Source organism: Pipra filicauda, unplaced genomic scaffold (assembly GCF_003945595.2).
Source record: "Pipra filicauda isolate LSUMZ 115617 unplaced genomic scaffold, ASM394559v2 scaffold190_size1978887_pilon, whole genome shotgun sequence".
Taxonomy (NCBI): domain Eukaryota; kingdom Metazoa; phylum Chordata; class Aves; order Passeriformes; family Pipridae; genus Pipra; species Pipra filicauda.
Window position 1 is genome coordinate 1,498,158 of NW_024104299.1, and position 26,192 is coordinate 1,524,349.

The window sequence follows — 26,192 nt, forward strand, 5'->3', positions numbered from 1 at the left end:
TCTTTACTGAGGCATGATTGGGTGTCTATGCTGAGACTGCCAGCCTCAAAGAAGGGCTAGTGGATGACATCTGGCAGCCTGGCTTTGCCTCAGATAGATTTATGAGCTGTGAAAGATGGTCAAATTAACATCTTCTGCATTCTTGATAGGATTAGGGTTTCTGGAACATGCAGCCATTTGCATATTGCCCTGACTTACCACATTAGTACTGTGTCTGTGGCTCATTTTAATAGATTTGGATGCAGCAGGGGCTTTCTCCCTTTACATCCTACCATTTTCCAGTCACTCTTGGCAGTGACACAGCTGTGTTGATTTAACAGACCTAGCAGAAATCATATTTCTTGCTCTGACTTCTTCCTGTTACAATCTTAATGTGAATCAAGAGCAGCAGCAGTTGTAACAAGCCTTTTCACTTGGGGCAGGACGCTCTTCACTAGGGGTGAGTTCACGTAGACACACACAAAGTTCAATGATAATGCACTTCTATGAGAGGCCACAAAAGTTGTCCCTAGGAGTTAAAGAGACAAGATCTGACACAAGCTACCTTTCTAGAGCCTCAAGCAACTATTGAAGGTCTTGGAAATCTTAATTTAATCAATAGAAACTTAGATGAAAACTCTGTTAGCATTAAATGCCTGTTCCTGTCCCTTCACCCCCTCCCCACAAAGGACTTAGACCACATGATTTATTTTTTTTTCCAATTATGATCATCCAGTGTTGCTAAAATATAGCCTGTGCTTGTCACTAGACTGGAAATGGCTTCAGTTTGCTGTGTGTGCTGAGTGACCATGGCCACACACCCCTCAGCAGCTCCCAGTGGTCTGCTGGAGTAGTGGCACCGGACACTGTCCCCTTCCCAGGAGACAGGGAAGGGTCTGGGCTGGAGTCACTGATCCCTGGGCAGCACAGGGCAAAGCTGACAGCAGGGGAGGGAGAGGGGGCTGGTGGAGCCCCTGTGGGGTGACAGAGCTAGTGAGGTGAGAGTATGGCCAGTGCTGGAAGATGCTGTACAAGAACGTGGGCCACCAAGAGTGACCATCATGGGTAGGAGTGATAGTAGAGGACGTAAAATGCAGCTTAGATGCACCATTATAATCCTGTCACTGAAAGCCCTGGTGTGAGGTAACCAAGTGAGCTGCACAAGCATGCACTGAACAGGATTTCCAAGGTGCCTAGAAAAGAGAGGGTATCCAACAAATCACTGTCTCAAATTTACAAAGAGTACTTATATATACTTACTCCTTACTTAGGTTGTAATAATAAAAAAAATAAATGAGCTATTCTTCTTCAGGTAATTATGACTTCTCCAGTCTTCTCTTCTGAGTTACCTACTCCAATTTTTATGCTCACTTCCACTCTGATTTAAAGTTTGCGGGTGCTTCCTCTCTAGAGCATATTACTTTTACTGCAACTGATGTGTGATGGAAATATTTTCATTAACCTCATTCAGGAGTTAGCTCCAAATTTCCAACAAGAAGTCTATTTCACAGTGGCACCTTAGTTTTAGTAACTTGAAAGGAATTAGCATCCCTGAGAGTCCCACCACTCCAAATTGTGGGCAGAAATATACGTGAGCATCAGAGTCTGATCTCCTTGGGCAGCAAAAAGCACGAAGAAGGCAATGAAACATCTGCACAACCAGGGTAGATGAGGACCCATATGAAAAGTAGAGCAAACTGTGACATTGTATTGTGCTAGCATTAGGTGCATACTCCTAGTTTTGTGATGTTATTTCTTTACTAAGCCATGTTTACCACAGGGGCACATTAAAAGGAAGAAGGCAGCCGTTGCCAGGTGATTTGGGCTCTCTCCACCATGCTGATGCTGGCAGAAAGGGCCAGCTGGAGTCTCTTGGTGGCCCAGCCATGTGTTGTCCCCATAGGTGCCCCCTGCACGTGGCTGACCCCCACCCCAGGGCTATCTCATCTCCCAGAAATGAAAATAGGAGCTTTATCTCCCTTAGATCTATAATAACTTCTTAAACCAAACTACTTTTTGTTTCCTGGTGCTGTTTTCCTACATGACTATGGCACCATAATGTTCCTGGCTCAGAGACATCCACTGAAAAAAAGGGTCACGTTACAGCTGCTATTTGCCATGGGCTAACAAAGCTTTAAAAAGCCCCCAGAAGCGATTAAGATGCTGGTGATGTGTACGTGTGTGGCGGGGCCGGGCGCTGGAGGACGTTCATTGGCCCCGTGCTGGGTGGGATGACATCAGGCCCCACTTTCCATAGGGCCTCCAGCTTGCCCCCGACGTCTGCTGAGGGCTGCAAGAGAATAGAGCTGAGGGGAGAAAACCTTCACACTACATCCTCTAGGATCCAATGGGAACACAGGCAGCTCAGTCAGGGATAAAAGAACTTAAAAAAAAAAAAAGAGAGAGAGAGACTGTAGTCTTGGAGCTGCTATTAACAGGAGATGAATTGCAAGAGACCATTTCATGCCAAGGGACTTTAGAGAGCAGCATCCCCAAGAGCCATTAACTCTCAGGGAGAGTCGTGCTGAAGCCCTTTGCTGTCAGGACAGAAGCATGCATATAAATTTTATACCATTTGTCTTTGAGCAGAAACAAAAGATCAGCTCTAAATCCTCAACATCTTGTCTCGACTAATGTGAAATAACACTCCCTTGTGTGGCTGTCTTGTTACTCTTTTCCCATCAAAAGAATACTAGTGATAAATTTATTCATAATTTTGAAAGGTTTTGCTCTTAAAATTAAAAAAGAAGCAGCAAACACATGGAGTTGAGGCTATATTTATTCCTGTTAGGGCAAATCGTGCTGTTGCTAAGCATGGTGACTTTGAGAGGTGCACAGTACTTTTTTTAATTGAAAAGGAACATAGCTTTAAAAAGTTAGCCACTAGACTTTCTTCTCCTGCTTTTCACTAAACTAAGTCTGAGGATGATACATCTCATGTATTTTCTAGTGCAGTCTGACAAAAAAAGAAATTACTGAAGGATTTTTTTACTGTAGGAATTTATGCTCCTTTTCAACCAAGAATTCAAACCTTATAGACATTTTGGGATCTAGGACTTCCATTTATTCATGTGAGAAAATCTGCTGAATCCAGTACTCAGATTAAAAGGGGTTCTTATTATTTGCATAATAAAATGCTTTAAGATGTTTTTTATTCAATTAAGAATGTGTGCTGAAGTAGATATTATATACAATTTTACGTTTCAGGATTTGGATCTCTTTAATTGGACCAGATTTTGTCCTATGGTGTCCTTTGTTAAATAGATACTTTAACTTCAGTACTTTGTGAACACGTAATAAGAAATTAGTTAATTCTGTGCTTTACCATGACACTTTCATCAAACATTTTCTCATTTTATGGCAGTCTAAATAGAAAATAACATCATGTTAGAGTCTAAAATTTATTACAACTAAATCCTAAGAAGTCTTGTTTTACGTGGAGCGATTATTCCTAGGTTTCCTCTACAGATTAACACAAAACTTCTCCAGCTGATCCAGCGGGTCTACAGTGGATGTAAAATGGGTGAGTGAATTGCAGGGCACAGGTGCTGTCGTGGTGATGGTGCAGTGACTCGGGCAGTGCCCCAGCAGGCAGCAGGGCCCTGTGCCCGGGGCACACACCAGCACTGAGCTGTTGTTAAATGCATGTACCTGTCCAGGGTACACGGGCCAGCAGCAAGGACAGAGCTCTGAAATATACACAGAAATAGATAGAATTTATATATATTTTTATACATGTAATTTTTTATTTTCTGTCAGTGAAGCAGCTGTGTGTTTCCCTGGTGTGCTGAGACCCCAGGGGCCAGCCCTCAGTGTTTGTCCATGTTGGCTGGGGCTGCGTGGGAGCCTGGGGGAGATGGAAGCTGCTTGTGGGAAGGCTGGAGTGGACAGTTAAAATCAGAGCCCTGTGCTCAGGCCATGCTGCTATTCAGCCATCGGGAATGTGGGCTGGGCTCGGGCTGTGCCTCTTGCCCCTCTCATACCCTCTCCCCCCTTGAAGAAATATGCATCATTAACCATCTCAGGGCTTGAAATAAATTGGACAAAATATCTGCTTTCCGAGAGCCCAGCAATGCCTGTACACACTTCGGAAAGCACAGCACATACCAAATGAGGTTAAGCCCTAAAACGCTGAATTATTTCTAAAGCTGTAGATATTTTATACATGCTTGTACTTAACAGATCCCTTCTACATAAGAAGGAGTGTGAAGGCTGGGAGAGTTAATCTAAACTCTGTAATACTGTACAGTTAAAAGCCTCTTTCATGTAACTGTGTTCATGAACTGAGCTTGGAATTCTTAAAAATCCAGATTATTACAAAGGAAGGGATTTGGTGTTTGGCAAATTGACAAAGCCTGCCATTCACTCACCTCATGTGCTGCTCAGCTTTACAGTGAGTCTCAGACAGGGCTCACAGCACAAGGGAGAGCCTGAAATATGTCAGAGGCAATGAAAGAGAAATGCCCAAAGACTTCAGGTTCCGTTATCCAAACAGCTCCCTTTTGAAAAGTTGCTTGGCTTTTTGGGCCTCTGCCTTATTCTTATGATCAGATGTGGAAACAGTAAATATACAAACACAGGCAAGTACAGCTGGTAGAGATAAGGGTGGAATTATGACTGCCTGACCAGCTTTCACTTGTTGAACCTGTGAATTCAGAGGAATTGTGAAGGCATGGCTGAGATGAAAAATCAACAAAGATTTATTTCATTTATTAATTTTCTGATGTCATTTTATAGGAAGGGATTGTTACACACAGCAAGACATATTATTGCCTGCTCTAACCTTGCAAATAAGTAATATCTTGTAATTGTTCCTTCAAAATCAGAAAGTGATGAAAGAGAGATCAGTAGTTTGCTATTTAATAAGATCAAGAGTTTTCTATGTATAAGGAGAGTAATTAGAGCCAGCTGCACTAAATGCATACCCAGATTCATCATCACTGATTTCTCTCCAAAAGAAAATCAAGCAATGGTACTGATGGCTTTTGAGCTTCTGTTGGAACCTGCAGACACTGAAATAAGTTCAGTAGCCAAAGGAAAGAAAACAATGTTGCATGTGCAATATGGCAATATACCTGATTCTATATTTTTTTACCTCTTAAAATTTCCAGAGTTAGAGCTCCCAGAATTCAATATCCAGAAGCTAAAATGTCAATCAATTGTTTTTGTTTTAAGGTAGCTCATTTATCCTTGAAAAACAGACCTAGTGTCCCGATATGTCAAACTGGCAGCACCCTTGTGATGACAACTCAAGCAGCAGCTGCATGTAGGTGTTGTGCCTTCTCATTAATTATGCCCAGGACCACCTTCCTCTGGGAGGAAAGAGCTTATCAGGCCTGTGGGGCAAGCAGGCAGGGTTTGCCCTGGCAGGTTGGCTACACTGGCTCTTCTTGCTAAGGACATCGGGTGGTCAGGAGGAGCTGAGGAGGGACAGACGAGGTGACAGGAGAGGAACCAGAGAGATGATGAGGGGCCACCACAGCTGCAATAGGAGAGCAGAGGTAAGGTTGGCTGCAGAGCGGATGTGTAGACACATTTGGGAGCCTGAATGAAAGCAGGATGGTGGGGAGTGGGAGTGGCTGTGTGTGGAGTGTGACAAATACATGTTGTGGAGCTGCCATAGGACTGGAAAGAAACAGTTTTTGTTGGAAGTGAAGATCTTGGCTGCAAAGCGTTCCTAGTTTTGGCTGGCTTAGCTGGTGGTGTCAACTGTTACCTAACCATGGGGGAGGATAAAAATGTTGAGATAGGAAGCAAAAAGCGATGGTCTTCCACCTTAAAAAACAAACCTGAGGATCTCACTATAGTTTTCCAGCCTTTAGGGTCTGCAGTTCAGTTTTTCAGTAGAAAAACTGAATATTTGTTGCTATTCAGCTCTAGGCATTGGTGTTATTAACCACAGTAAATGCAATTAATACAGTCTTTTGGGTTGTTGTATTTCATTAGTTGGTGGTGCTAAAAGGAAGACTTTGAGCTCTTTTGGAGAATCAGGGGAATAATGTGGTTAAACAGAGAGCTAGAGACCCTCTTCTTTCTTCTCCCTCTTGGGTAAACAATGAATTTGTTCAGAGTTCCTAGTTGGGTTTTTAAATGCAGAGCTATGTGGATAATCAGCTTGGTTGCCATGGTGTTCCACCTTTGCATCTGATGGTGAGAAATGCAAGCTCTAACAGTGCCATGGAAGTAAAACAAAGCTTTGTTTTATTGCAAGATACTGTGCAATGCTATGGCCAGCAACCTGCTCTATGGCTGCTTGTGTGACATACACATGAAGTGAAAGTGAGCTGTCATTAAAAAAATAATCATGTAAGTCACATACATTGATGATCAAGTTCTTGCATAGTGCTGCTGGGGATCATCCAGCTACTTCTTTAAATGAAAATCCTTTGGCATTGAGAGCTGTGTGCAACAATCCATAGCCTCGTGAGATCCACTGGGCAGATCCTTATTACTTCTTGGTGGCCTTGTCACAGACATCCTTAAAACCTTATAGAAAGACTCTGCAAGTGTTCCCGGTCATGGGCAGGTGTCTGGGACTGTGTAGGACCACAGGCAGATGAGGAGAGCTGGTTTGCAGAGTGGGCCATTCTTGTGGCTGCCCTCCTACCACCCCTCACCTGCACTGTGACTACTCAGTCTATCTATGGCACTTGATACATGAATGAGGGCCGGGACAGGGGGTTCAGGCCAAATATTGCTTTTTAATTAAACATGGGGACTAACAGTACAAAAGAATGGCTAAAGGAGAAATCGCAAAGGGACACACACTTACAAAGCTACATAAGCAACAGTTTTGGTTTAGTACTTCTCTGGGTTAGGTTCAATTTAAAATTGTTAAAATTCTGGTTTAGCTCTGTTGCATCATGTTTATAAGCCACAGTGCTTACTGTGAGGCTGAATAACACTTTGCCCTAATAAGCTCACCAACAGTTCAGCTGTGAGGTTCAAACTTTTGCAACACAATGTAGGAAAAGGTGAAATTCTGTGATTCAGCAAAGTAAATAATGCTGCCATAAGAATACATATGATGTGACTAAACACTCATCTGTAATGTTAGAACTTTGACAGAGGTGTCTTTTTCTGTGGGAGAGCTGGTGAGTGCTAGCCTTGGGAAAATAGTGCTAGCTGCCTCTTCTAACCCAGCTGCTTTCCCAAATAATTCTTCAGGTTAAAAAATAAACCTATTTGGTACCTTCTGATGTGACTGCTCCTTCAAATGCTCTTGTTTGAGGGAGACTGGGTTTTATTTTTGACGTTTACCTGTCTGCTTTACCCATGGTTTATGTGGTTATTTTACTTCACCCATCAGAGATTTGATTTATTCACTGGTCTTGTGTGAGAGGACCATGATGGATGCTCTGCTGTATTGGGATACTGCTCCTCTGTTCTCAGTCTGTCAATGCGCCCAAGTGTTCTGGTTCAGGAAAAATGTATGAGCAGCAGCCCTCTGAGTGACTGCAGAGGTAATTTTGAGACATCTCTGTGGAACAATTAAACTAAAGTAAGTGTTTAACCAAACACCTCTCTGCAGACAGGTATAGTTCCAGTTTCTGCAAAAGTGACTCCCAACAGCTTATTTTGTGAGTGAAGGGGCTGAGTCCTTCCCACATTTACCTGGAGTGTTGCCCTGCTTTCTGCACTGCTGTATTGGACAGCAGGGTAGAGAAGTTGTTGATGTGCAGTCAGGTATGCACTGTAGAAATCACAATCCTTTTTTTTAGCATCTGAGTGGGATGTGTCTAAAGAAGAAAAATCACAACCAAGGAAAACTTGAGCTCTCCTTAACAAAATGTACCACGTTTTGTGTGGATAAGGTATTTAACATCTCAAACCCCTTTTCTCCCTTGGTAAAACAAGTTGCCTGCTTCAACATTATGCCATTAGCCAGGTGAAATATCATTCATCTCCCAAATCCAGTTTGTGTACCTAGGTGCTTCTGAGTTTCTCAACCTTTCTTTTCACAGCTGGTTTTTCACCAAATTCTGTTCATGTTCCTGTTTGAAGACAGTCAGTTGACCAACTGTTTTGTGGAGAAAGGACTGGACTGACTTGTGTAGCTTATGAAATCTTTGTCAGCAAGAAAGGTCTTTTAGGACTTACTGTCTAGTGAAGTCTCAGTTGTTTCTCATTCTGGTATAAATGCTTGTTTTTCTACTTGCGTGATTTCATTGTAACTGTAGGCTTACAGGAATTGATTTTTGGGGAAGGAATAGCTGTCCCTTCGTCCTTATGTCCTTTGAAAACCTTTAATGTACTTGAGTGCACGAGTTGTGCCTAGATGCTCTCACCAGGTTAGCTGGTGGGTGCCACACACACTGTTCAGCAGCGTGACGGTGCTGCAGCTGTTACAGGGCTTTGATGAGACAAAGAATTACGTGAACTTCTTGTCATAAAATAGTTACCGCTTTATTGGGGATAAAAGAGGAAAGCTGACAGAGTCGGGGGGCAGTGGCAGCGGTGGGTGAGGGCAGGCGATGCCGGGAGCGTCCTGGTGCGGGGGACGGGCGGCCGCGCTCCCTCCCGCGGGCCGGGGCGGCTCAGCCCTCCCAGAAGCCGACGAAGAAGCTGCACAGCGAGTGCCACCGCTCGGTGCAGTAGGTCTCCGCGGGGTCCTCGGTGGGCTCCGGGGCGGGGGCCGGCGTGGCCGGGCCGGGGTCGGGCAGCAGGCGGAGCTGCGCCTCGGGCGGCGCCCGGCCCGGCCCGCACAGGCGGGCGCTGAGCGGCGCTCCCGGGGCGCAGGGATGGAGCCGCCGTCGCAGCCGGGACAGGATCTGCCTCCAGTACTGGTGGCTGCGGGCGCCGTAGGCCGGGCAGCGCCGCGGCTCCCCGCGGTAGGCGCAGCTCCGCGCCGCCCCGCCGCCCGCCGCCCGGCAGCTCAGCCGCAGCTCGCTGGCCCCCGCGGCCGAGCGCAGCTCCCAGCGGCACCGCTGCTGCTCCGGCGTGGAGAACCGGCCCTCCCGCGCCTCCTCTCGGCCCGCCCCGCCGCCAGCGGCGGCCCCCAGGACGGCCAGGGCCAGCAGCGCCAGCGGCATCCTCATCCTCGGCGCCGCGGGAGCCTCCTCGGTGCCTCAGAGACGGGGCGTCCAGGCGCGGGCCCCGCCGTCCCGCCGCATTCTCCGCGCCCTGTGGACACAAGGACCGTGCCGGGCGATGCCCCCGCGGCTTCCACCCTCTGCCCTCCCCGCGGGAGCGCAGTCCCCGGGGTCTCGCCAGCCCGAGCCGGGCGGGGCTCGTCTCAGCAGAGGGGCGCGGAGCGGGCTTGTCCCTCCAGGGTGGGGCTTTTAGCCCTGGGTTTTTTAGCTTGTGTCCGTCCACCCTCATGCTCCGCTGACGGCCCGCCGATGGCGGCGAGGTCCCAGGATCATCCCGGCCAGGAAGCCTCGACGGGACAGCGCCAGCAGGGAGCCCGCACCCGCCGGCTGCGGCATCGCTGCTGCCGCTCGGCTGCCAGACCCGCCCACGGGCAACCCGCTCCCCTAAAGCCCCGTCCTTTTCCCCTGCACCCGGTTTCCCCCCACGCACCCCGGTGTTCTCCGCGCTGTCCCGAGGCACTCACGGTGCGATGTGGGCTGGGTGATGGTGCGGGACAGGCGTGCGCGGCTGCTCCGCGCTCCCGGGCTGCCCGTGGCGGGCCCGGCACGGGGGTTATCAATGGTCGGGGACTGCCCCCGCCAACGCCCCTCCCCGGCCACCGCCCGCGGGGGACAGCGCGGGGACACGCCGGCAGCGCTGTGCCCCGACGGCACCGGCTGGCGGGATTTTCCCCGACACGCAAACACACGCACGCTTTGTCCGAGGAAACCGCACGCCGGTATCTCAAAGCCATCCCGGGACTGCGGCTCCCTTGGGAAGTGGCGAGGAAATGGGGTCCGGGGGCCGAGCCGGGCAGCGGCAGCTCGGCTGTGCGGGAATCTCCCTGCGGGAGCTGAGGGGGGAATGGTTGTGTGCCTGATGGACTAGAATCGATTTATTTATTTTTCTTTGGAATTGATGGAGTTAAAAGGGATTCTCATTTTGGAAGTAAAATATCAATGTGGATTATTTAGGATGGTTACTTTTTGTTAATGTGGTGACAGTCTTCTCTATAGGATGTGTTTTTAAAAAATGCCAGAAGTTTCATAAGAACGTAGACATAAGCTTTATGTTACTGCACGTTTGGGGATGGGAGATCAGACCCCCGTTTCAAAATCTCTTGTCAGAATTAGGCCCTCAAAATCCACATATGCTTCAGTTTCATGGGTGATGAACTTTGTACATCTGTTCCAAAGTCCTTATTGTTCTGACTCTGTTACTCAAAGATGAAGGTCCTCGAGTTACCAGCAAATTCCTGTTGTCTCCTCAGTATTGGATCACCAGAAGAGCATGTGGCACACTGAGCCCAGCCCTGTACTGCAGAGATACTCCTCGCTCAGGGCACTTGAAGGTGAGGTGTAAGCTGTCCCTGAGCTGTCACAAGCTTTTGGAAAAACTATTATTGGTAGACATGCGCATATATATATGTGGGTATATATATATGTATATATATATAGTCACACTCATATACTTCTTGTATTTATACTCCACATTTACATTGATGTGGAGATCTTACCCAGCCCATAATACTGTCAGTGTAATGTGGTAGCTGGACCACAGCTGTCCTAAGGCAGGCAGGATGGTGGGCTCAGTGCAGACCATGGTGAACCCTGATACTCATCTCTTGACAGCTGGTGTCAGCACCCTCCCCGCTGTGCAGAGGACACCCAATGTCAGCTGCCACCCTGGCCCTGCACAGTGACCAAGCCGTTGATAGAGCAAATTTAAAATGTAGCCTTCTTTACACAACAAGACAAATGTTGCTGTAATGAAGACTGACTTGGACAGTGTCATGTGCTCTAGGCTTTCTTCTTGTGTCATCTCTCCTTTACAGTGACTTCTTCAAAGATCCCCCATGCTTATAGTAGGCTAAAATCTGGCAAAGGATCCCCAAAGAATGCCTCAGTTACACATGGGTATTTGGGGGGCTGAACAAATAGTATTTCCCACAATGTCCCACAACATCCTTCTCTCTAAATGGGAGAGGCATGGATTTGATGGGTCAACTGCTTAACAGATGAGGGGTTGGTAGGATGGTCTCATCCAGAGGATAGTACTCAATGGCTTAATGCACAGATGAACACTGGTGACAAGTGGTGTCCTTTAGGGGTCCATATAGGGACAAATATTATTTAATATCTTCATCAATGATACAGACAATGGGATTAAGTGCACCCTCAACAAATTTGCAGATGACACCAAACTGAGTGGTCTGGGTGACACACCTGAAGGACAGGATGCCATTCAGAGTGACCTTGACAAGTCTGAGAAATGGGCCCATGGGAATCTCGTGGTTTAACAAGATCAAGTACAAGGTGCTGCCCTTGATTTGGGTAACCCCTGGTGTCAATACAGGCTGGGAGATGGACAGGTTGAGAGCAGCCCTGCCAAGAAGGACTGGGGCTGCTAGTGGATGAGAGGCTGGACATGAGCCAGCAATGTGCACCTGCAGCCTAGAAAGCCAATTGTATCCTGGGCTGCATCAAAAGCAGTGTGGCCAGCAGGTCAAGGGAGAGGATTCTGCCCCTCTACTCTAGTGAGGTCCCACTTGGACTACTGCATGCATCTCTGGCATCCTCAGCACAGGAGGACAGACATGGACCTGTTGGAATGGGTCCAGAGGAGGGCCACAAAAATCATCAAAGGGCTGGAACACCTCTCCTGTGAGAAAAGGCTGAGACAGTGGGGGTTGTTCAACCTGAGAAGAGAAGGCTCCGGGGAAACCTTATTGCAGCACTTTTGTTACTTAAAGGAGGCCCATAAGAAAGATGGGGACGAACTTTTAGCAGGGCCTGCTGTGATAGGACAAGGGGTAATATTTAAACTAAAAGAGAGCAGATTTAGACTAGATACAAAGAAGGAATCTTTTACAATGAGGGTGTGAAGCAGTGGAACAGGTTGCCCAAGGAGGTTGTAGATGCCACATCCCTGGTAACATTCAAGGCCAGGTGGATGGGTCCCTGAGCAACCTGATCTGGCTGAACATGTCCCTGCTTATTGCAGGAGGGGGTACTAGGAGACCTTTAAAGGTCCCTCACAACCCAAACCATTCTATGATGTGACTCAATGGAGGAAAGAGGTTAATTTATCTTTCTGTGCAATAAGTCCTAAAAAGGAAAGACTTCTGCAGAGACTGAGAGAATGACTGCTGGAGGTGAGGTGGGATGTAGAGTTCTTTCCCCAGTTCAGGGAAAGGAGGAGCATTTTCAGATAGATCTCTTGTTTCCTAGTTGCATTTCGTATTTAGAGCTCTCCCTAGTTGGTAGTTTGGAGTGGGGAGGAAATGGCAAGAGAGAGAGGATCATGAGAAGGAAATAAAATGGCTTAGGCAACAAACCATAGGAGAGGATTTGCAACCAAGAATTTCGAGTGGAAGCTGATATCTCCTTTTGGCCTGCAATTACATAAAGAACCATCTCTGAAGGACAAGGCTTAGCTGACTGTTAGCTGTGTGTGGCTGCTTTCTCAGCATGCTGGATTGTGTATATTACTTTCATGGGTGCTGAGGACCCCCCATGGGCTGTAGGAGAAATCTTGGCATCTAACTGAGGGCTGTGGGTACCACGAGGCATAAAGAACTGCATTGTGTCTTTAAACCCCTCTATGGCTCCAATGAGCACGTGGCATGTCATGTACCTTAGCTTATGAGTCTGCCAAACATTGGAGTTGCTTTCAAATTAAGTTCTGACCACCTGTAATTGCTATATATTATTACACTGAGATCTTCGTCCATTTTCCACATTCCACTGCTATCATTTATGCAGTGCGAAATACGTTTGAGTCTAATACGTTTGAGATCACTTTTATAGCAGTTTATTACCTTGGAGGAAAACATTACTGTGTGTTTTAATGAACATGTTGCTATTATACTTTTTAGACAGATTACATTAAATCTCATACAAGTTATTACTCCTCAGGAACTAAGGAAAGAAAATGAAACAGACTGAAACTTGTCTAACCTCCTCATACAGTGATTAATCTTCCTTAATCTTTGCTATATTCTCCTAGTACCTATATTTACACACATATTTTCCTCCATGATTGTGACTCATCTTTTGCAGTAAAACAGATGTTAGTCTTTGATACTCATTGTTTCCATATTAATTTTCTTGCAAAAACTACAATTTTATCTCCTGGATTTGATGGGGATATAGTGGGGGGGGCAGGAGGGAGAGAAGGATCATTTTTACATTACTCAAATCACTGTATCCTTTTGTTCTGTGTTTGCAGTTTAAATCTAGTTAGTCTGTGTTGCTGCTGTAGCTGGATTTTGACTGCTCTTTCCCTACTGTACCCCTCACCTTAGAATAACCTTTATAGCTCTAAAAGTCAGCTGGTTAGGAAGTTATTTTTGAAAATGTGATCAGTGTGCACTGTGGCAAACATAGTTGCCTTGTCTCTGCAGAGAGCCTGAAACAAATCCCTGAGGAGTTAATGGGCCTGTCCATCTAAGCAAATGACATTAAGAGTGTGGTTGCTATGTGAATTCTACAAGAAGACTAAACTGGAAAGAATTACAGATATACCATGTTGGATGCAATTTGGACTCTAAAGATTCTAAAACAAATTCCAAGTTAAAGTAAACACTCATAGGACCAGTTTAAAACATGGGATTCAGTTCAATAGAGAGAAGTGCAAGATACAGATCTAAAACACCTGCACAAATACATGATGGATGCTAAGTAATGTGTCACAGAAAAGCATGCACTGTATGTGATTCACTGTAGCTGAATGTGAGACAACGGTTGAGCTGCAACTGCAAAAAAAGCAAACACATAAATAAGGATGTCACCTATAAGACACAGGAAGTAAGGCATTGGCTAAAACCAGGCTTTGAGTGGGGCATTGTATCCAGTTTAAGCATTACTCTTCAAAAAAAGATCAACTGAATTGAGTCTGTGAAAGAACACTGAGAGCATCACAGACCTAGAAAACTCGATTTATAATGAAGTGATTTAAACAATGGGCTTGTTAACCTAACAAAGAAAAGAACTAAGTAGACAAATACGACAATAGTAAAAATTGAATCTATTATTTAATTAAATCTATTTACGCATCTTTTAATTTTAGAAGCTCAGATCATACCCTTAATCACACTTTTCATTAGTCAGTGAATAAATTATCCTGTTAATTTTTAACTCTGAACTGAAAAACTTATATTCTGTTTGTAGGCCACTTCGCTCACATTGAAGATATTGCCCAGGAAATGGTGTTAGGGCTTTGACTTCAGGGTTTGATCTTTAAAAGTTCAGTTGAATTAACTGTTTGCGTTTTATAAAAACTCCAGTCATTATGAAAAATAATATTTATTCCTCTTACTTCAGTCCCTAGGATTGCAGCAACAGCTGTGAATGATTGCAAGAACAGTGTTGCTTTACAAGTGGAAAGTAGTCAGTCTCCAGCCTGTCGTTATAAACTCCTTTTCAGAGAAGTGTGTAGGGTAAACAATGTTGATGGTTCATAAACTTAAATTGTTTAAAATATACAAGACCATGGCTATGTTTAACCTACTTGTTTGAGTTATCAATCTTCCAATTTCTTGTTACTGGTTCAAGAGAATAACATCATATTTAACGTGTCTACAGATTGACCTTCTCAATTACCTGGTTTTGGTCAGAGCAAGTCAAGTTCTGCATGGTATAAAAGACAAAAACTGGTGGCTGAAGAGCTATGCAGTAACATTTATCTCAATTTGGTCATGAAGCAAAATGAAATATTATCTTACCCTGGGAAGGTGCCCAACAGTCCCATTCATCTCTGCTGGCCACCTCAGAAATTCAATCCCTAAGGGTATCATGTTTTTACTGGCTTTACTGGTAGAGGTGTCTAGTGCTTCCTGTCTAGTTATGTTGAAGGATCCTCTGTGTGCAGACAGCTGTGAGGTCCCTTGCTCTGAGCTAGAGCACTACAAGGCAAAGTTGTGAGGCATTTTTTATTCTCCTTCCATCACAAGCCGGCAAATAAGCATGACTACTGAAGAGTTTTGTAAGATTAAGTACAGGTTCATTTACTATTACAACTTTAACTTGCAGATAGCTGAAATTCTAGGGTCTGTGCCCTGTCCCAAATTGTACAGAAGGAACAAAGTGAAAAAAGAATTTCCTTGCTCAAATTTTCCCATTCTGAAGTCTCTCCTAGGTACGGTTTAAGCACTCTTCTATGGTCAGACCGATGCTTTTGTCCAGTTTTTGACACGTTTTTGTGTTGATTCTTTCTTTCCTTGCCAATAAACGGCTACTGAAGTTCAACCCAACCTTTCATTTGAAAAATAATAGAAAACTTAAAGAAACTGCATAGGATTGATCAGGGGATTTATAAATCAATTTCTTATGCTGCAGAATCAGTTTGAAATTATCCATGAGCCCATCCTTCAGTCAACAGATCATTGACTGAATGCGCTCTGGGAAGCAGTACATAGCAGAGTGCTTCAGAATCATCCCAGAATACAGTTTCTCCTCAATACATTTGCTTTAACAAAAAATGTTCCACATATGTTTCCACCATCTTTACCGTCTCACATTCCCTGCAGATTTTTTGACAAGCTGGTCTGAGTCATTTGCCTTGTACTCTCCAAGGCTGTGTTTTCCCACTGGAGTTCAGGATATAGTGAATTAAGTTTTTAGTTCTTTTGCTCCATAGGAACTACTTTGTTCCTTGCATCATGTATATATTCCTTTCTTTAATTGACTTATATATTCTCAACTCAGATTTCTGATTAGAGATGCATATTTGCATGCTAATTTTTCTGAATATGTAATTTTTCATATTTAAAATGCCACCTCTTAAGTGTTTTCTTCTGTAATCTGCCTTCCACTGTGAGGATGTTGCTTTATCGGTCATGTAAAGGCTACCATGCTTCCTCTTTACATTCATCAAACAAACTTTTTTACCTTACCAAAAAAACTTAGGAAGTTTTTAATTTTTGTTTCTCAAATGTTTCTCAAAGAGTCATTGTAGTCTCTGTTCACAGAGAACCCACGTGACTGACCACTATTTGCTACCTTCGTTCTTCCTTGTGTAATTAATGGACTGACCTCAGACAAGGCCTCTTGCTGAGCTGGGTATGGGAGCTGCTAGAACACCCCTACCACTCCAGGTTTTTCTATCAGCTGATCAAAATGGCAAGTCTTGTGAAAGGCTGAACTTCAGCTTTGTCTTTTCCATTCTTTAATCTCGTTCAAAATAACAGTGAAGGAAATCAGAGAAAGAATTTTTTTCAGCATGTACTAAACAGAGGACTTCATTAGGATGCCAAAAAGACCTTTTCCTTTCATAGAACTTATGGTTGGTCATCCTACAGTCAATTTAAAGAAGCTGAAAATACATTCCTTGTTGTTGTAGCAACGTGCATACAGACCTACATAGAATTAAAAATCCTTGCAAGTGTTGTAGAGTGAAGATGAGCTCCCTTTTAAATTGCTCTTGGCCCATTATTTTAGACACAGACAGAAGGGGTGAGGGGGACCCATTTAATCTGAACACTGCTAGAAACACAAAGTGTTAAAATTAGCTCAACAAATGCATCTTGACACTATTTCTTGGCTGCAGTGTGGTGGAGATGACCAACATGCCAGGAAAGGTTTATTTTATAATTTAAGTGATAAGAGTAGCTGAACAGCAGAAGGGTGTGGGGAGCTAAAAGGATGAGGGAGATCAGCTATTCAAATGTTACCAGAGCGTGCTCACATCAGATGGTGTGAGAGAGCACTTTTATTGGAGAGGCAGCAGGAACATGAGGAGAGCAGACGGCTGGTAATGTAAACCCTGGTACTGTAGCATGAGCTCCCCATTCACCACGTATGGGACGAAGCACGTTACAGATCACTGAGAAAACTCAGAGGGGTGGGATTGCCTCTCATTTTTCTCCTTCAGAACTTCACATTCTGAAAATGTAAGTTGTGAGGGTTTCATTAACAAAGTGTAATTGCAGAGCGTTTCAAAGAGGAAACAAATTGTGATTATTTAACAAACAAATTGTAAACAGAAGACCGAGTTCTTTAAAATATGTCTTGCGGATTGAGTAAAAAACTTCAAGGCTATATGGTGGAATACAAATTTAAGAAAAAAATAAATTTCTAGAACCAAAGATCTGATCTACCAGATTCCAGTTAAAATCCTAGAAAACCTAAATGGCAAATCTATAAAATATACAATAAACTGTCCAGGTATGTTTAATTTTATTTCATAAAAAATAATAGAAATAGTCCATTTTTAATTGAGAAAAATGTAACATTGATAATGACTGCTATATATCACCACAGTAAAATACCTCACTTGAAACTGGAGCAAATTCAGACATTCGGTTTATTCAGGCTGAATTCTTTTACCACCTGCTCACAGACCGAAGGCTGGAGATTGGTTTCCCATGGTGTGAGCTGATATGTAGACTGTTACAAGGAAAAGTAAATGTCAAAAGAGATAATTGTGAAAGATGTCCTGTACCTGAAAGGTGGATGTTTTTCTAAGGAGTTTTCTTATGGGTTATGTTTATTTTTACATGGTGGTTTTATCTAAAGATCTGATGTAGTGGAAAGAAAGTGGGTGTATTGCACACAAGCAAACAATTAAGTTGGCCTTGTCCTATAAATTAAAGTGATTTTTATGGGGCAGAAATACACAGGCTATCCAAGCCCTTGTATACTCTGCCAACACATCCTTCATGACTCTTGTATTACAAAATTAAAGTGAGTTTGATACTGTGTTTTTAAAGTAGAACTATACTATACATAAATATCAAATAAATTAAAAAAATCCACCACATCATAACAATGAAGCATGAAAGAAAAACACCTGAATAAAAGAGGAACTAAGAACCTAATATTTCTTAAAGCAGCTGAGTCTCATATTCTTGCTTGTGTATTTTGCATTGTCACTAAACAGGCCACCAAGTTCCCAAAAAGGATGTTTTCTGGTTTGACACAAATGTGGATCCTGTTACCAAACATTTGCTGCAAGCAGTTTTTTGAACAGTTCTGGCATTTTCTTTTGTGTGTTAGAAAACATGGTATTTTATTCTTGTGGTGGAAGGTATGGAATAATCTGACTGTACAAGAGTAAAAACTGCACTTGCACATTTTTACCCATCTGTTTTCTTGTTGTAGTTTGCAATTGCCAGCTCTATGCCAGCACCCTCAAAGCCCAGGTGCACACATCTGTGAAAGGCTTCTGGTATGTGGAAAACTTCATGTAGACAATTCTGGAAAGTTTGGAAGTGATAAGAGAATTTATACACAAAACATAATTTTTTCTTCTCACAACATAGCTGCTACTCTCCCCAAAGAATTTAATTACTTTCCCTGTGGCCTTGCTGCTCTCAATATGTACAAAGGGATTAGAAAAGTAGGACATAAATGGACAAATAACAAATCAAAATTCCTTCTCTTATTTCTTAAGACCAAAAAGGGTTTTTTTTCCCCTCAATTTGGAAAGAAAAATTAATCACAAAACATAGAAACCAGTTTTAGTGTCAGAGCGTCAGAGTTGTGGAAAAACTAGTTAATTCATCCCCCTTTACTCTGCAAGAAAGGAAATAGGTGTTATTTCTGTGGTACATACATCAAAACTGAAATATAGGTTGAACATGTTCCCATCCCTAAGTCAGAAATGTCAAAAACCTAGGAAACCTGAGAGGCAGATCCTGTTCCACTGGAGATGTGGGCTGGCTCTGGCTGTATTTTGGTGAGGTTCAAAGGGAGAAAATCATGTAGGTGAAGTTCTGCCCTGACACTTCGCTGCTGTCCCTGTGCTGCAGCCCACCATTCCCTCTGCTGTGTGATGGCTACAACGTTTGGTGACCAACAAGCCTCCAAGCAAGACCTGGGATGTGTAAAGCCCAGAAAGAATCATTCTTTGGAATGTATATTTTGATCTTTCAAAAGACTAGATGTATCCAAAAGAAGTCTTACCATCATGGACTGAATGCATCCAGAAGAAAGCTTCTTGTTGAAGACAAGAGATGAGGTGTGCAGGGCATTAGTTCTATCCTCCTGAGTGCACTTTGCCCTTTTGTACAATTGCTCCATGTCCAACATGGTCAGGTTTGTGTCTTGTCTTGTTAGCAGATTACAGTAGCTTTCCTCTTTCTGCATCCTGGTCTCTCCGGGCCTAAAAAGCTCCATTAGAAATGGAAAACAGTTTTTTCACACCCTGTTTAGAGGAGCACAGTGATGAGACTTTTAGAATTATCCAGTCAGGCAGTAAAAGAATCATAGAAAATGCCACAGTATCAGGCAGGGAAGGAGCTGCTTGTAGTGTTTGGAGAATGCATGCTAGCATGGTACGAGGCAATATAGAGCAGTGGGATTGTATGCAGGCAGACTGAAATCTACAGAAAATCTATTTTGTGGATCCTAGATTGCATGATGCTAGCTGCTCAGCCTAAAGGCTATCAAAATCACAGTGACTCCATCTGCTCGAAACATCCAGTTCTTCCCAGTTAACCCCTTGGGGCTGCTGAAATTCTTTGTATTTTCCATGGTAAGCTGTATCAGTAGACTGAACTTATAGAGTCTTTGCTTCTGGAGCAATATGCCATGAAGGGCTTTTCTCCTTTCTTTCCATACATGATACCCTTGCCAAGAGTGATGGGTCTTCTGCCTCTAAAATCCTACAGCATAAATCAGAATATCATGCTAATGAGGAAAACTGCCTGTGTCATTGAAAACACACTACAGTCGAGGCTGAGAGACAGCAATGAACATTTCTTGAAAGGAAATCATGACTTTTCTAAGTAATACAGAAACAGTAGTGTCAATACTCAGTGGTATTAAATGATGTGAACATTTTCCCCTCTACAGCATGCTGTTCTACCCCAAGGGTTATTTCTTTTGTTTCCCTGGGGGTTTTGTTTAGTTTGGATTTTGTTCAGTTGTTTGGTGGGGGTTTTGTTTGGTTGGTTTGGTTAGGTTTGGCTTTGGAATGATTCTCGTGACTGGACTGCAGGGGAGCAGGCATGTTGTAGCAACACTTAGGGAGAAAGTATATTTTTGGAAGCATATGACTTGAGGCATTGTTTGAGCTCAACTTGAGCCACCCCAAAATTACACATTTCAGCTTTATAAAGTAAGACATACTAAACAACAGTTGAAGCATTTACAATTCAAATTTTGTGCCTGTCTAGCTTTCCTGTCACTGAAAGTTAGGCTTAAATTCACAAAGGGAATTGTTCAGAAGGGAAATAAAATGTTGTTTCTACAAAAAAAAAAATAAATAAATAGAGTGCATATTCAGATAAGTAACTATTGTGCATTATCTGGAAGCAAAAGTGATGGTAGTAATGAGTGCAGTGACCTGTGCTGCGAACAAAATCAGTCTGAATTCTCAGATATCAGCACAGCACAAAAGGCATTGTGTTTTTTCTCTGTTCCCTTGTCCTTGGACTAGACCCAGCCACATCCTCAGAGGTGGTGCCTCTGAGGATCATCATAGCAACATTTTACCACACTTCAAGGAAATGGCTTCCTCTACAAACATCTTTAAAGTTACTTTGTACTTCTTCAGTAACATAAGCTGTTAGCAGCACAGTGAAAATCTACTCTCTTTTTGAAAGAAGTCTGCAGTGAACTGCAGTGCCCCCAAAGCCTTATTGTTCCCAGTAATAGCTGCTCTATGTTACTTGTGATGGTAACAGATGTTTGAGGGTTTTTAAGCTCTTGAGGAGCTTTAAACTAAGTCTGGCAGCACACCAAGGAGGTATCGATCTGGTACTACTGTAATTCACAGCTTGGATGCATTGGTACTACAGCATTAATTACCCCTATCAATTAATTTATTGTCACAATGTATTTTGGTAGCACTAATATAATGCTATGGTCCAAAACATAAGAGGCAATATCTAATTACCAGTCTGATCTCTTGAAGCTCAGCTGCTTTATGTATTTCTCGTCTTCTGTTAACAAATGCGCACCAGGAACATTTGTCGTGATGTTGTCTCTGACTATATTATTGGCTTAGATGTTAGCAAATACTCCATGCTCTGTGTTATTTTACGCATTCATTTATTTAAATTACTGTGAAAAATCGATAGTTCTTATTACTTTGATTATATTTTTTTTATTTCCTGAAATCTAAATGGTAAGGCTGGAGAAACTTTTCAGACTGACCATCCAACAGAAGAGCAAATCCAGCTCTGCATACATAGTAAAGATCATTACCTCTTGTCAGGCTTTTAGTACGATCTCTAATTGTTACCAACCGATTGTTATAGCTTTATTACCAACAGCAAAAAATTGGAACTAGTTTGCAAACTGGCTCATTTATACCCTGTCTGTTGCTGTCCTGCATTACTGGCTTTTTTTCCCCTGTCAGCTAGTCAGTCTAGTGAGCTTTTCCTCTCCTCCTAGAGTGGATATCTTCACTTGATCCAGTAAATCTCTCTAGACATGTTTGACTGTTTGGCCTAGATTTTCCCCTGATTGTAATAGAAGCTCAGACAACTTGCTCACATGTTTCATGCAAAGGCATCACGGGATTTGAACCCATGGAATAGTGTGCATAAACTCCATCCAGCCAGTTCAGATTTAAAAATGAAAATAGTAAAATGAAATCATGTGTTGTCAGAGGGTGGGTGCAAAGATGAATTTAATTAGTTAAAAATGTATTAAAATGTTGAACTGCAGAAAGCTGTATGAAAATGGTCTTTAAAGAAAAAGGGGAACCTAGCAACGGTTTCTGCAAATTTTACAGATGGAAATGACTTCTCACTACCGAAACTAAACTAAAACTATCTCAAGATGAAATTCTGTTTCTCTGGTTGATGAAGATACACCTACATTTCCCCTAGCATTTTCATTCATTTTATGCTATGCACATGTAAAAAACCCTGGGTACATGTCCACACATTGTTTGTTGCTTATTGTTTATTGTCAGTAGTTCCACTGATAGGCAGTTTCATGTAGCTTGTTAACTTAGTAAAATGTGAAATGCATTCATAAGCCCTGGGTTTTCTAAAATGTCTTGAATGATTAGACACAGGCAGGCACTGGGGAGGAATGTAACAAGCCCAGATCAGGACTACCAAAAGTTTTTTCAAGCCAAATATGTTAGAAAATAAAATCATTACTTTAACATCTTTGTGTGCCTGTCTTTGGTGTAAATGCACATTTGTTCTTAAGAAAATTAGAAATCTGAGGAATAGCTCATATCCAGGAAGTGCATCCTGCTGCATGTCTCTTTACAATAGGAAGGGCAAGAGGTTTTAGGAAAGTGAATTAAATTATTACAAGAAGATATAGTTAAGTGGTGGGAGTCCGTAACCATGGTGATGAAACCACTTTAGTACATCAGAGTCCAGCAGGACTGGACTGACAGTGCTTAACATCCAGAAAGCCACTTTAACCTCCCAAGCTAAGGGGAAAAAATAGTTTATGAAGAATAGAGAATTTTTCACAAAAGAATTTTTACTGATATTCAACTGCTTGAAATATGCTTAATATGGTGTTTGTAGGTGAATCATCTGAAATCCAACACAAGAGGCATGATTTTGGCAAAAGCAAACCAACAGATGCTTCTGACAACCAAGTTGTGTAACAGGTTTCTCTTTTTGCTACCTAGGTCACCTGTTTTTCAGTGAAAGCTTCACTGAAGTGTTAAGGTAACCAGCTAAGTATCAGAGGAATAAGAAAAAAATTGAGGTATGATAAATACACACATACACACAGTTGAGGTATGATCTTGTTTTACAAATTCACTGAATCTTTAACATCTGAATTCATGTGCATATGATCACCTAGAATGTAGAGTATTATGAGACATTTTCACTTTGATCTAATTATCTCACTATTCTTAATAAATATCTCAAGTTTGATTGGAAACTGGGGATGAACAAATGCATGGGAGATGTCTACTGACTATGACAGTAAAGGGTGATGGTGGCCATGGGAAAAAGTTAATATATGTCCACTACATGCCTTTGGAATGGATTTCAAATGCCCATCACCCCTCTGTGGTTTTTCCCATCCCTCTGGAATGGGATTTTTTGCTGGGGTACAGGTGTAGCTTACATGGAGGCAGAGTGAACTCTCTGTGGGGTGGCTGTGTGTGTGAGAAGCATGCAATTACTTATCTCTCTGAAACAAGGCAATGGGGTCCCTCACACTGACCAAGTCCTGCACAGGGGGCAACAGTTTCCAGGGATAGCTCTGTCTTGCAATCCAATTGCAAAATAGCCGGCACCTGGCAATTCTTGGGGCTGATCCCAGGGGCAGCCTGAGTCAGAGAAGTCGCAAGTCTGTTCTCCACAGGCATCTCACTGCTGTCCTCTCCCTGAAGGCTTACAGCATGGGGAATGGGCTGCACCCAGGCGGTGACAGCAGCAGGAGGTACTGACAAGGAGGCAGCTCCTTCCTTCTGGCAGGTGGTGTCATGATGATAGGAAACCAGCTCATTGCTGAAGTTGACCCTCTCCACAGTGGATTTGGGTGTGCCACAGCAGAAGCACCAGCAGCCCAAGAGGTTGCTGAAAGCCCTCCTGAAATCTGCGTTGAAAGCATAGATCACTGGATTCAATGAAGAGTTGGCCCAGCCAAACCACATGAAGATGTTGAAGGTAGTTTGGCTAACACAGGATGACTGTCCTTCATGGTCTTTCTCGATCATGGGCTGACAGAAAGGCAGCAGACAGTTGAGCAGGAAGAAGGGCAGCCAGCAGCAAACAAAGACTCCCATTATGATAGAGAGAGTCTGCAGCACCTTTGTCTCTTTGTGCAAGGAATTCCGCAAAGAGGAGGTGGGCTCCTTGCTGTGAGCTGGCCACTGCCCCCCTGCTCTCTCAAGGGTGGAGATACGGCGGATCTGGGCCTGGGCAATTCGGTAGATCCTGGTATAGGTGATGATCATTATGGCCACGGGGATGTAGAAGCTAATAAGGGAGGAGGTAATGGCGTAAGTGCGATTCAATCTGACATCACATCGGGGTGTCCCAGGCAGCTGGTAACCGGGATATCCCCTGTCCTTGGCTTTATGCCAGTGCAGCTGCACTGGGATGAAGGAGATGAGGATGGAGAGGGTCCAGGCCATGGCTATCATGGCACAGGCAAGGCGCTGTGTCATCTTGCGCTCATAGCGAAAGGGGCTGGCGATGGCCCAGTAGCGGTCTAGGCTGATGATGCAGAGGTGGAGGATGGAGGCAGTGGAGCACATGATGTCAAAAGCCACCCAGGTATCACAAAAGTGATTGCCGAAGAGCCAGGAGCCTCCAGTCACCTCAGTGATCGCCTTCCAGGGCATCACCAGGAGGGCTACGCAGAGGTCCGAGATGGCCAGTGACAGCACGAACCAGTTGGTGACCTTGGCACGCAGGTGACGGAAGCACAGGACAGCCAGGCACACCAGAGCATTGCCCACCAGCGTGCTCAGCACCAGGGAGCCCAGCAGGCACCCGGTGAGGGCCCGCAGCACCCGCGGGCCGTCCCCTGCCGCCGAGCCCCCCATCAGGGGCTCTCCCCAGGCCGCCCCCTCTCTGCCTGCGGGGTAGCGCCGGCACTGCTACCCCGGAGGAAGGGCCGGCCTCGCTGCCCTGGGACCCCCGGCCGCTCTTGCCAGCGGGACGCCGCCCGAGGGACCGGCTGTGTGAGCGGCCTCCCGCAGGGGCATCTCCGCCCGCCGCCCCCGCCCGCCTCGGTGTCCCCCGCGGCGGGTCGGGCTGTGCCGGGGGTACTCACCGCTCTGGCTGCCGGGGCCGCCCGTGTGTCGCCTCCTCGCCGCCGCTGCTCCCGAGGCACGGAGGGAGGGAGGAAGGGATGGAGGGGCTGTCCCGCAGCGGGACCGGGTGGCGGCGGCCCCTCGACGGCGGAGCGGAGCGGGGGGACCGGGGACCGCAGCGCCGGGACGGAGCAGCGGCAGCTCCGGGTGCCGCCCGCGGGCGAGATGCGGCCCGGGCGTCGACCGGGAATGACGGGGAAGGTCCTGGGATCGAGTGCCCTTCCGAACCGCACGGAGGGAGGTTTCCCCACAGAATTGTTCTGGGAAGAGTCCTTTTCCAGTTCTCAATGTGTACTTGCCAAAGTGTCAGGGGCGAGGGAGGACCTGACGCTTTCTAAGTGTCTCCTTTTGGAGACCGCGACGGCATTTCAGGTTTGTTAAAGAGCAGGATAGCACTTTGCGTCGGGTTATGTACATTGAGAATGCCATCTAGGTATCAGAACCTGTGTTTTCAGCAAAACAGCATTGCGCTATTTATTTTTTGTTTTGAAATATTATATAAAGAAACCAAAAGCACAGAAACCTAAGATCAGTTTGAATCTGCATTTTGTCAGAAAGTTGTTCGTGCATTTCCTCAGACGCGATATCCAAAAGCCGCCTCTATTTTTTCAGCCAAAGGTGTTTTCTGATGTATTTTAACAGATCTTTCATTTGCTGTTATAATAATACGCACGTTGTCTTAGAAATATCTTTCATATATTTACATCCTGCTTTCAGTAAAGTACCCTAATGCAAATAGAGTATAATCCTTTATTTTAAAAGAATTTATATGGTAGTCCTGTCATGAGAAAAAGAAAAAAAGAGATTGGGATGTGAATAGAAATTATCAATGAATATAATTAATTAATATGGGAAATAGGTATTTATTTTTAAATGAGGTATTTTTTATTTTCTCTTTGTCTCTTTATTAAAACTACTCCAGTCACTAGTGCCAATACAAATAATTTTCAAGCCAATAAGTGTCTGATTTCCATTTACTGTTCTGTTATTCTTGGTAATTAGAACACAGAGTGGAAATTTTTTAAACAAATTTTGAATGGCAAAGCTGGCAGCTTTGCCTGTAAAAAATCAGCACATTTAAGCTAAACTAGCTGGATTGTACCAGTCATAACAGAGTGTTAACATTTGGTTATGTTTTTAAGATTCTAATTTCTGTGTGCCTTTGAGACCACAGCCTCCATAATGTAGCCCACTGTTTTATTCCTGCTATAACATTGAAAATTGGAATACATTTCTAGTTAATGTGTTTCTAAGATGAACTCATAATTCAAACAATTGATCTAGAATCTTCTCTAATGAAATATGTACTTTTTTTAAACAGCAGTAGCTGTAAAAATAACATAGGTTCTAAGATATGAGCCAGCTCCACCTCTTGTCTTATTTGGAACCAACTGTAATTCTACGTACATGGATTTTGCCAATATCTGCAAACCACAGTAGAT

At 44.0% G+C, this 26,192-nt stretch overlaps 2 protein-coding genes across 2 annotated transcripts; both read right to left on the reverse strand.

Moving 5' to 3' along the window:
* Window positions 1–8,427: 8,427 nt before the first annotated feature.
* On the reverse strand, window positions 8,428–9,808 carry FGFBP3 (fibroblast growth factor binding protein 3). Its single transcript, XM_039380234.1, has 2 exons — window positions 9,765–9,808; window positions 8,428–9,102 (listed from the first exon to the last, which is right to left on the reverse strand). The coding sequence occupies exon 2, from the start codon at window positions 9,015–9,017 to the stop codon at window positions 8,517–8,519; it is 501 nt and encodes a 166-aa protein (XP_039236168.1). The 5' UTR covers window positions 9,018–9,102; window positions 9,765–9,808; the 3' UTR covers window positions 8,428–8,516.
* Window positions 9,809–22,430: 12,622 nt separating this feature from the next.
* Window positions 22,431–24,704, reverse strand: LOC113986212 (D(1)-like dopamine receptor). Its single transcript, XM_027717755.2, has one exon. The coding sequence runs from the start codon at window positions 24,478–24,480 to the stop codon at window positions 23,110–23,112; it is 1,371 nt and encodes a 456-aa protein (XP_027573556.2). The 5' UTR covers window positions 24,481–24,704; the 3' UTR covers window positions 22,431–23,109.
* Window positions 24,705–26,192: the final 1,488 nt, after the last annotated feature.

Excerpts from the sequence above, each read along its gene's own strand:
- FGFBP3 (XM_039380234.1), bottom strand. The coding sequence starts at position 9,017 with ATGAGGATGCCGCTGGCGCTGCTGGCCCTGGCCGTCCTGGGGGCCGCC.
- LOC113986212 (XM_027717755.2), bottom strand. The coding sequence starts at position 24,480 with ATGGGGGGCTCGGCGGCAGGGGACGGCCCGCGGGTGCTGCGGGCCCTC.